This window comes from Andrographis paniculata, unplaced genomic scaffold (genome assembly GCF_009805555.1).
Source record: "Andrographis paniculata isolate CXL003 unplaced genomic scaffold, ASM980555v1 Contig130END, whole genome shotgun sequence".
NCBI classification, from domain to species: Eukaryota; Viridiplantae; Streptophyta; class Magnoliopsida; order Lamiales; family Acanthaceae; genus Andrographis; species Andrographis paniculata.
Genome location: NW_026137403.1, coordinates 7501 through 18742, shown reverse-complemented (window position 1 = coordinate 18742; position 11242 = coordinate 7501). Strand labels below are relative to the sequence as shown.

The 11242-nt window shown below is 44.3% G+C and overlaps 2 protein-coding genes across 2 annotated transcripts; both read right to left on the bottom strand.

The window, feature by feature from the left end:
- Positions 1-1090: 1090 nt before the first annotated feature.
- On the bottom strand, positions 1091-4136 carry LOC127257346 (NADH-ubiquinone oxidoreductase chain 4-like). Its single transcript, XM_051283732.1, has one exon. The coding sequence runs from the start codon at positions 2138-2140 to the stop codon at positions 1622-1624; it is 519 nt and encodes a 172-aa protein (XP_051139689.1). The 5' UTR covers positions 2141-4136; the 3' UTR covers positions 1091-1621.
- Positions 4137-4708: 572 nt separating this feature from the next.
- Positions 4709-6912, bottom strand: LOC127257352 (cytochrome c oxidase subunit 1-like). Its single transcript, XM_051283738.1, has 3 exons — positions 6707-6912; positions 6573-6619; positions 4709-6120 (listed from the first exon to the last, which is right to left on the bottom strand). The coding sequence occupies exons 1-3, from the start codon at positions 6833-6835 to the stop codon at positions 5256-5258; spliced, it is 1041 nt and encodes a 346-aa protein (XP_051139695.1). The 5' UTR covers positions 6836-6912; the 3' UTR covers positions 4709-5255.
- Between the last annotated feature and the right edge of the window lie 4330 nt (positions 6913-11242).

The following is an 11242-nucleotide window of genomic DNA, read 5'->3' as shown; positions in this document are numbered from 1 at the left end:
CAGATTGGTCGTATTCCCGAAAAGGACATCGTAGACGCTTTGTGTGGGGGCATCCGGATCGGGTATTCATAATCTGGAGTAAAAGGATTCGAACCTTTGCATGCCGGTACCAAAAACCGATGCCTTACCACTTGGCTATACTCCATAGGCCTGTTTTGGCCGGTAGGAACGTGGATGGGGGGAAGGGAGAAGGAGGGCTCGAAGAAGGAGCCGTGCAAGGACGCGGGGATATAGCGACGGTTCTCCCTTTAGGACCGACGTAAACAAGCTCGCGACTCTAATAGAAAGAAAGGGTAAGCTCTCTATTTGCTTGCAATGCTATGCCTATCAAAGAAAGTAGGCGAAGGCTTCCTTAGCGGCCAACTACTCGTTACGCTGTTCGACTTCACGACTTAATGTTTCATGGGGCTCCCCGTCCACCGAAAGTCGGTAACCTTCGTCACCGTCGCTCTATTCCAAATCCCGCAACCAACCCTTTATTATGATTATGTCTTTCTTTCTTCAGGGCTTGCGGTTCATTACACCAAAAGCTTTCAGTGAACTATTGGAAGCTATCGCGAGAGTACCAAATGCTGACGTGACGCTAGAATATGAGAATAGAACCCCCGGGAAACGACTTCGACGTTCCCCTTTGTAAGTCAAATAGGCATATAGGCATGGTTGATAACTAATTCGAGTTGACATGAAATGGATCACGGAAGAAGACGTATCTGATGAATGAATGATTCAATTCCCTCCCACTCACACGGGTTCTTCTATGTGAGGTGGGGCGTACGTAAGAGCGGAACCTAGATAGAACGCGGAGCGCCGGCCCCGACCGCCGATACAGTGACCATGCTTACTAGCTCTTGTCTTAGTAGTCTTCCTCTTTTCTGAGTGTTAAAACGGTAGATTTGAATGACCAATGCCGATTCGATCAATAATGGGATTCTTGGCTAGAAGAAAGGTTCTGTGACATTGACGCCCAACGCGGTCGGTTTGCCCGCCTAACAGATGATAGATTCTCGATCGATTTGATCGAATTTTGCAAACTCTTTCTCACTATTCAGAGATTATTCAATAGGATTCTGAGATCGACGATCTTCTCCCCTCCCCCGTTTGTTTTAGCAACAACTCCTAAGGTCTCCTCACCAAGAGCTCGCCGGCGACGACAGAGGAAGCAACCCGCCTGCTGTGGCGGGGCGGCTTTTTTCTTTCACAATAAGACCTGGACGATTATCCCTACCCTCGGCAGCTTACGAGTTTACGTCCATCCCCGGTCGGGTACAGTTTCCTTTCGATTTCTCCCTTGTAGCCGTTACCCGAATTCGCGCAAGTGTGTCCACACCCCCCATTTAGAGGAATCCATTCTCGCGAACAAACACAACCCCTACACACACCTAGGAGCACCCCTTCCTGCATATCCATACAAGACCCGAGTAGGCGGGTCGAGGTCCTACGAGGTACCCACTACTCTACGTACCCTCCCAAAAGGAAAAAGATGTGTCTGTCAGGTTCGGTTCTTCTTAGTTGGGTTGGGCGGGTTCGACCAGAAATGCTATGCTTACACACAAGACTACCCCTCTTCCCGAAAGCTTCGCGGGGACTACTTTACGACGACGGACGACCGCCCGTAGGGGGTTTACTGCACAAGGCCCCTGCAGAGGAAAAGCTTTATCCCAGCGAATAGAGGATGCTCAGCTCCGCACAACATAGGGATTGGCACACTTTCGGGAAGAACATAGAATAGTAGAGGATCCAGCATGCAGAACACGGCGATCATTAGAAATTCACGAATTAGAGATGCTGTAATATACTCTTTCCCATAACTTCTCATACCAGACCAACCCACTAAAATGCAAATAGGGATCAGAAATGTGGTCAATATCACGCAGAATAAAGAGATACCGTCTATACCCAAATCCAAATTGATGTTTTCATAAGGAAGCCATCGAAGGCTTTCCACAAATTGAGATTTGGCCGTAGAAGGATCGAATTGTATCCGAAGAACAGGGGGATACAAAAAAGTAATAAGAGAGGCGCACAGACCAATCAATCGTATCGGTCGTATTCTTGAATTTGGAATGAAAAGAGGAGTAATGCTTCCTAGCACGGGAGAAAGAATAAGACCACTTAGATCAAAATACCATTGTTCTAACATAGAGTAGAATCGAACATTGAAGAAATGAATTGACAACAGTCAAAAGATGGGCGCCTAATTCCAATACAATAGGGGTCTATCAGTGCAAGTCAGCTGAACACCGTGATTGATGAGTGGGTAGGTGGGTTAGGTGCACCTCTCGCCCAGTGGGAAGTAATGAGGCTAGTCTCCCCCTCCCCCCCTGAATGAAAAAGTATTGGGGCCCCCTTCCCGCGTATGCGCTTTTATTTTCTTTATTTTGAATTTCCAATAGAGAATCTTTCTAACTCAAAAAATATCTCTGGCAAAATGCAATTCGTCGAGTTCAATCCAAGGTGCACCTTGCCTTTTTTCAGGTAGCTTTCTTACGCCTATTCAGCTAGTGGGGCATTGGTCATAGCCGAAATTCGTCGAAGGGATAAAAAGAAGAGAAAGAAAGGAATGCCAAGACATAGAACAATGGGAGTTGAGTTGAATTCAATCCAAATAAATAAGAGAACAAAGAAAGCACTCAAAAATGAAAGTTAGATCAAGAAGTGTCAGTAAGAACTAGCACGTCACTTCTTCCCCCCTTTCTACTTTTCCTCTCTCCTTTTGTCCTGTAACCCGGGCTTTTCATTCTGTTTTATAGAGACCCGAGGAGGAAATTATTGACATCCAAATTCATGTATAAAGGTGAGGATGGATGGAATTCAGCTTTTCTTATGTTATGAAGCTCGGGTGGGGAATATTGACTCTTCCTAATGCGCTATGGGTGAAGGTGTTACGTAGTAAATACATTCGAGATTGGGTTGGTCTTCCTCAACCCGTGGCCAAAGGAATTTTCAAGGTGTGGGATTCTATTCTTAAATCTTAAAGGGATTCAGTGGGTAATTGGCAATGGGCGGATTCCAAATTTATTGAAGGATTCATGGTGGATGAGGAATAAAAAACCTTGATAAAGCTATAGCTGCAGTTCCTCAAGAGGACTTGTCAAGATGCATGGCTTCTTTTTTTTGATGAGAATGGGTGTTGGAAGTGGGATAAATTTCAGCATCTCTTACCAGCGGCATCGTGTCTTAAAAAAGCGGGCATTAAGCCGCCGAATCAAAGAGGTAATGGTGATCGAAGGGGACCATCAAAGAATGGAACATTCTCTAGTTGCACAGCTTATGAGCTCATTGAAGGGGAAAATTGGGACCAACGTAGCAGGGAGTGGGAGATTGTTTGGAAATGGCAAGGGCCTCGCTTAAAAGCTCCTTTGGCTTGTGTTGCATAATAGCATAATAGATAACAAATAACAAATGAGCAGCGGAAACGAAGGCATATGAAAGATGTTAGCACCTGTCCAAGATGCAAGAAAGCTGAGACTACTATAATGCATGCTCTTAGGGATTGTGAGACCATTAAACCTATATATGGCTGCGCACGGTGAAAAAGCCCCGCCTAAAGCTACAAAGCCTAAGAAAAAACGAAGAGGTAGGCCTAAAAGAAGAATATGGAGCCAGAGGGAATGGAAGCTGCTTCCACCTCAGATAATCCTCCGGACTCCTGTTTGCCATTTAGTCTCTCTATTTCCTGTCGCCGTTCGATGCTTTCGTCACCAAAATCCCTATGTACATCTTCTAGCACTTCCCCGGCCTTTTTTACTCAATTACAGCCATCTCAGGTAGTCGTTTTTCGTATGTGCAAATTCTCTTTAATAAACTCCTTAGATCTCTGGGTCAGGTCAGACTCCGATAGTTTCTATTCCTTTATTATTAGTTCGGAAAGAGCTTCTGGGTCAGCAGAAGACCCCGTTGTATATAAAATCATTGTTCGAAAAGCAGAGAATAGATTAGACTAGCGGATCGCTTTCTTTAGGTTGAGTTGACAGCTTCGCTAGAGATTCTTTTTTTAGGGCTGCTAGAATGCGGTTTGTGGTTTATGTCACCTTACACCAATCAAAGGAAAGGAGGTGAAACGTTTGAAAAAGATGCCTTTTCGGCTTCGCGGGATGAGTCTTTTTAACCAGTCCGCCCTGTAAAAAGCAGTTGAACCTCGTAGCCTATATATTCATAGAGGAATGAATTTCTTGAAAGGCTTTCCCCTCCCTCCTAAGGAGGGGCCATTCAGGGGATACTTCTGCTCATGAATAGAATCTTCTACTTCAAGAGAATCCACAGCAATCGATGAACTGAGCCTTATGATTATTGCTTCTTGGAAGGTTGATAGCTATGTCTTGAGTACGTGGTTCTGTGAGTCAAATAGGATCTTTGAAATCTACTTTTTTGTGACCGCTAGTGGTAGACTGCCTTTACTGACTAGCCTCGCCGCTAACTCTTGCTAACTTCTTGCTGGAGGGCCTCTTGCTTTCCGTCTTGAGTTGGCTTTCCTACCTGAACTACCAAAGCGAGAACTAAGGCAGGTCTTGCTTACACTAAGAGTAGGAGCAGACCCCCCTTTCGATCTATCTCTAATTGCTAGAAAGAAGAAGCATTATTGATAGAAGAAAAAAAGCCTCTAATGCTAAGATCTCTAACTCTACTATTGCTATCAATAGAGGAAACGTAGCAGTTCCACTATTCCAATACTGAATTCAGAGTTGAGCTCCTTCCTTCCATTGACTTTATCGTCTTCTAATGCCAAGCCTCAGCCAGTTCTGGTACTACGGATATTGCTAGTTGAGAGCCTATAAGAATAAGAGAGCCCTCCCGTCTTACTAGTAGCTTTAGTCCTCGCCGCAAAGCATCTCTTTTGGATTCAAGAGAGCATGCCTTTATGATTTATGAATAGACCTAGGAAAGAGATAAGCCAATTCTCCAAAGCGGAAGAGTACGTGTCATTGGTGACGGCAAGGACACCAATCTATGGCAATCTGCTTGGCTCAATGGTTATCCCCCGCGTGACCAACCAGCCAGGATCACTCCTTCGCGACCTCTTACTCCCATCTCATCCCATTGATTAGCTTAGGAACGAGAAGATAAGCTTTCACTAGTGAGGGGTGCTAAGACCCAAAGGAAATCCGGAAAAAAGAGTGGCGCTTTGACTAAACTCGTGGACACGATAGTTCGCTCCGTCCCTTTCGAGAGAAATCTCTATTGCTGGAAGGTTGTCTAGATCTTTCTTTTCAAAGTTCTGTTAGGTTCTTAGTAGCAATCGTCGACCTTTTCTTCTTTTACTTCACATAGCTTTTCGTCTCTTTGATAGCTGGAAGTTCGGAAAAAGTATGAAAAGCTGGAGGACTTTGTACCATCCATTCCGGTGTGGTTGGATTCTGTTCAACAGCCCAAGGACTTTCCGCACATCTTTTGTTCTTTCCACTGCTTGAAGTGATTGTTACGACCACGAAGAAACGACAAATCCCAACTACGGATATATAAGAGCCAAAACTGCTAAGGGCATTCCATCCAGCGTAAGCATCTGGATAATCTGGAATGCGACGTGGCATACCCGAAAGCCCTAAGAAATGCATAGGAAAGAAGGTCAGATTAACCCCGAAAAAAGTGATCCAAAAATGGATTTGACCTAAAGTTTCAGGGTATGTCCGACCAAAGATTTTACCTACCCAATAGTGAAATCCTGCAAATAAAGCAAAAACGGCTCCCATAGAAAGTACATAATGGAAATGTGCAACCACATAATAAGTATCATGTAGAGCAATGTCTAGCCCAGAATTTGCCAGAACGATTCCCGTGAGTCCTCCTATGGTGAACAAAAAGATGAACCCTACAGCAAATAACATGGGTGTTTTGTATTGTATCGAACCCCCCCACATGGTAGCGATCCAACTAAAGATTTTGATTCCAGTGGGGACAGCTATGATCATGGTAGCTGCGGTGAAGTAGGCGCGGGTATCAACGTCTAAGCCCACAGTAAACATATGATGAGCCCAAACAAGAAATCCAAGGACGCCTATACTGATCATGGCATAAACCATGCCTAGATACCCGAAAACCGGTTTTCCCGAAAAAGTCGAAACAATATGACTTATGATACCGAATCCGGGCAGAATTAGGATGTAAACTTCAGGGTGCTTCTCTCTTCGTATAATAGAAGCGGATGAATAGAAGAAAGGTGGACTATATCATCAACTTATGTAATTCCATTTGTCTAGGAAAGCTAGCCATGCTTTATGGTGAATACTGTCAGGTTTAAATGCTTTGAGATCGTAAAGACTGTAATATTCCTCAATAAGGAAGAATCGTCGTGATTTATGACTTCGGAAAGTACTTGATTTAAAGTAATCTAGCATCATGATAACATCTTTTCGACTTTGTACAGACCAGTTATAGTAACCATTTTGACTACTAGAAAAGTGGATATTTCCTCCAAATACTACCTTAGTTGACTCTACATCTTGTAGAAGTTTATTAGTTACTCGAATACTTAGTTGAGGTAGTCGATTCTTCATAGCGATACTAATGGTACCATCAGCATCAAAGAATCCTGCAAACCAATTTGATTGAGCATCTAGTGTAATAGGTAGAATTACAGGGATATCCAGTACTTGACAGACACGATGTAGTTGAAGTAGTCGTGCTGAATGTTGAATATGACCATTAATACAATTCATTAGTTTAATCATACCAAGTTGATTATGTAGTCGATAACGAGTTGCTTTAGCACCTGATCGCATTTTAATACTTCCATCAAGCATATGTTGGATATATCGTAGTAGTCGTAGATCTTCAAGTCCCATAGTAATTTCAAGAGAAGTATATCCTTGTTTACTAACTTGAATACTTCCATCACCATCGATAATTCCAGCTAGCCACTCACAGAAGGATTTAGGATAAGTTGTTGCGCATGTAGTCTCTGAGGTTCCTACTAGACTGCTTTTATGTCGTTGGTTACCTGCTGATTGTGTCTTAGATACTCCATTTTGACTAGATCGGGGTTTTACTAGAAAACCACTTATGAACATAGTAGGAGTCCCATTAAGCAGACAGTCCCAGCATACAGCGCAATGCGTATTCAGATTTGAATCTGAAAAGGGCCATTTCAAACCGAAGAACCGAAAGAGATGCTGGTATAATATTGGGTCTCCCCCTCCAGCAGGATCAAAAAAGGTTGTATTAAAGTTTCGATCAGTTAATAACATGGTAATTGCCCCTGCCAGTACCGGAAGTGATAATAAAAGTGGGAATGCTGTCACTAGAACGGACCAAACAAATAGGGGTGATCTATGCATAGTCATTCCAGGTCCACGCATGTTGGAGATAGTTGTTATAAAATTGATAGAACCTAAAATGGATGAAACACCAGATAGATGAAGACTAGAAATTGCTAAATCAACTGCTCCTCCAGAATGGCTGGTAATACCACTTAAGGGCGGATAGACCGTCCACCCAGTTCCGCTACCCACTTCTACTAAGGCTGAGCTTAATAGGAGCAAGAGACTTGGTGGCAACAACCAGAATGAAATATTATTTAATCGTGGAAATGCCATGTCAGGCGCACCTATCAGAATCGGAACAGACCAATTACCAGATCCACCTATCATCGCCGGCATAACCATAAAAAAGATCATTAAAAAGGCGTGAGCCGTTATTAAAACATTATAAAGTTGATGATTCCCACCAAGAATTTGATCGCCGGGTCGTGCTAATTCCATACGAATCAGTACTGAAAAGCATGTGCCCATCACTCCAGCAATGGCACCGAAGATGAAATATAGAGTCCCTATATCTTTGTGGTTAGTGGAGAACAGCCATCGGACCGGATTTGTCATAAAATGGAGATTCTTTCCTTTCCTTCCTTATCAGAGAGGGGCCATTTAAAGTTATGGCTTATGAAGCGGGGCTTATTTATTGAAAAAGGGTCCGTGAGGGGGTTTTGGGGAAGGTCCGGAAAGCCCAACCTTTATTGATGGGACATTTGGATCCTCTTTTCCTCTCACCCGGACCCGGTTCTGGTTCAGGAAAGGGTCAACGCAAGGATCTTACTTCGAAGCAATCTCTGGAGTTTTCCCTTATCCGAACGGGTCTTGCAAGAAAAGAAAATTGAATATTGAGCGGAAAATATACGCTATTGGGATGGGATGGCTCCTACTAGCTCCCCCCCCTAAGAACCGCACGTGCGAGTTCCCCCGCATACGGCTCAAGTGGCGGAGGCCTTTCCTTCGCGCTTGGTAAGCGCTTCGCTGTAGCCAAGCTTCGACCGCGACTGCTCTAAGCTTTTGGCCGCCTTATTCCGTCACCCGAGATCCAAGTCAGCACCGGCAAAGATCTCTTGATTCCTCGCGGCCGGGCTTTCTAGTGGAAAAGGAATCAAAACCTCTTGCCTATCTCACCCCCTTTCCCCTTTGAAGTTTAAGGTAAGCTTCCCCTCCTTCCTCTCCCCTCGGTCGAGCCCCTAAACTCCCGAGGGTTAGGTTCAAGGGATCGGTCGAGCGGCTTTCGCCCCTGACTTCTTTCTTCAACCAAGGGTGAGCCTTCGCTTTTTGGATCGTCTTCTGCCCAATGCGGTATCCCCGTTTTTTGGTTCCCATTGGGTTTACCTTGTTCACAGGTCGACCCCATGGCAGCAAGAAAAGGCGATCTTGTGCTATACTCCGGTGATCTCTTTCCTACCGAGGCACGCAAACTCCCATCGTGGCCCAGATCACATTCCGTGAATCGAAAGGGGAAGCCTACTCATCTATCAGCTCCTCTCGTAGATCGGTGCGGTTTTACGAAGCGTCTAAGCACAGTTCACTCACGTTGATCAATCAAGAGGTTTGCCGCCACTCCTTAAGGTTACTTCTATCATACACTTCTTGCATTCTTTCCCACGCTTCATACCCCCTCTTTCTTCTTAAGGTAAGGTAAAGGGCCAGGCATGGTGGGAGGAAGTCGGCAATCTTTTTGGCTTGACCAAGAAGTCTTATGTCCTCCGAGTCGCACGGCGTTTTAACCGAAAGAACTTCTTGCGCAATTCATGCCTTTCGGTTTTTATGACAAAAAATTGGTTCTTGATTTTCATTTCAAATTGTTCTCTGGACTTTTTATCAATATGAGGTGATCGTAACACAGTATATAAGACTCGTGATTCAGGCAATCCAATCCGCCTTGTGTAAGGCGGAAGCCCCCAAAAATGGTTTTCAAAAAATGGGTGATCAAAAGATTTCATTACTATGCCTATCTTGGTGGTCGTTACTTTCGGTGATCTTTCTTTTTGGCTGACTCCTCTTCTTCTTCTATTGATCAGAAGCATCCAGCAGCGCCACGCCGGTTTTGAATGAGATTCTAAGGGCTAAGGCCCGGGGGCATAGTTGATCAAATCGAGAAAGTTCCCAAGATCCTCAAAGAACCAACTAGTGGCTCCCCTTAAAATAACATCATAATAGGTATCTTGGAGATGTCCTGGGATTTGAAGAGCGTCGTTTCCCATAACAGTGCGAATAAGATCGGCCATGTTCCACTCCGGCGGGATTTGTCTATTCGACAATAGAACCAACTCTTCGCATTTCTTTTCTATTTCAGCAAATAATTTTTCGAATTCAGGTGGAGCGCTTTCGACCTCGGATGCAACCAACACATCTTGGGCACTCTTGTTAGCCATCAACTCCCACAACTTCTTGCGTATATCAGATGGAAGTTCCACTAGACGTTCACTGGAAGGGTGAAGACCAGGGTGGTCCTGAAAAATCCCTTCCCAAGAAGAAATTTTATGCGAAAGTCTATCAATAGACATCAAACTCTTATGACTCACACTATCAATAGACATAGATGAACTTTTCTTTTCCATGATCAATTATTCTTTTCTATTCCCTCCATACAGCTTAACGAAGCTATATATATAGAGTATAGATAGAGTCTAGTTCAGAACGAAAAGAGAGTTCTTTCTATTTTCCTTGGTTTTAGACTTTGATCTAGGGGATCTAGGGGATCTAGGGGATCTAGGGGATCTAGGGGATCTAGGGGGAAGAATGAGAATTTACGGAACACAAACCCAACCTCGTCTACGATTGCCCTTTCTCTCTTTAGGCAGGAAGATTCTTGGTTTCTTCCCCAGCTGCGGACCCGCAAATCACTTACTTCCTCAGACCTTCCCCCTTCCGCTTTCCTTCTTTCTGTTTTTGATTGAGTTTCTACGGATTTAAACCAGTTCTATTTGGATCTAAGACCACCTTCCTTCCTTAGAAGGCGAACATCTCATGCATCTTTAGAACCATGGAACTACCATCTAATATGGGCGAACGCTAATGCACGCTATATCTCTTAGTAGTTTGGGTTTCCCATGAGGGAGCTCACTCTCTGTATAGGGAATTAGGTAACGAAGGGGCGACGACGAAGGAGAAGGTAACAAGTATCGGAGCGAAGGCTAATATGTTCGAAATAGTTGTAGTCGCGACGAACGCTCCAGACTATGGCGATTAGTATCGAAGATGGTTACCTTCTAAAGCTAGGGAAAGCCCATCGTTCTATGTCTTGGCATTGCTTTCTTTCTCCGAGTCGTGTAGGGCCTGTTCAAGTTCCGCAGGAGTCGTTTCGGTTGGAACTTGGACGCAAGCAAGAAACTTCTTGAATATATCCTGATGGGCGGGAGAGGTCTGCAGCAAGTAGGCGAGGCGAACTATGCTTTCTATCTTTCAATCGGATACTCATTGCTTGGATGCCTTTGAACTCGAGATGACTTGCAGAAAAAATGCTTTCTAGGTTTGTCTTGTGTCTCCGAAATAAATGGTCCATTTATTGATGGGCGAACGACGGGGATTGAACCCGCGCGTGGTGGATTCACAATCCACTGCCTTGATCCACTTGGCTACATCCGCCCCTACCCCCACACAGGTTTCAGTCTCCATCTACGATCAGATCCTTTCTGAACGTACCTATGACTGCTATCAAAGAGAAGCTTTTTCCTATACTATAGTTGCAGGTCTATTGTTGTCTTTCGGAATTCTTAGGGGAAAGAAAGCTTCAAGAAGTAGAAGCTTCCTGGCAAAGCTTCCAACTGCAGAGGTTGGGCTGTTCACTTCATTGATTTGACTTCACTTTACTTAAGATTAAAGATAGGGGCCGGGCGGGCAGTGAAGGCTCATTTAGTAGACAGCGAGCGAGCAGCAAGCACCTACTCCTATAAAAATGAAAAGCAGCAAGCGGAACTTGACGAAGCCCTTTTCTACAAACCTTTCTAGTTTAGTTTATTAAGAGAAGCTCGAAGAGCTTTCTTCGCATGCTT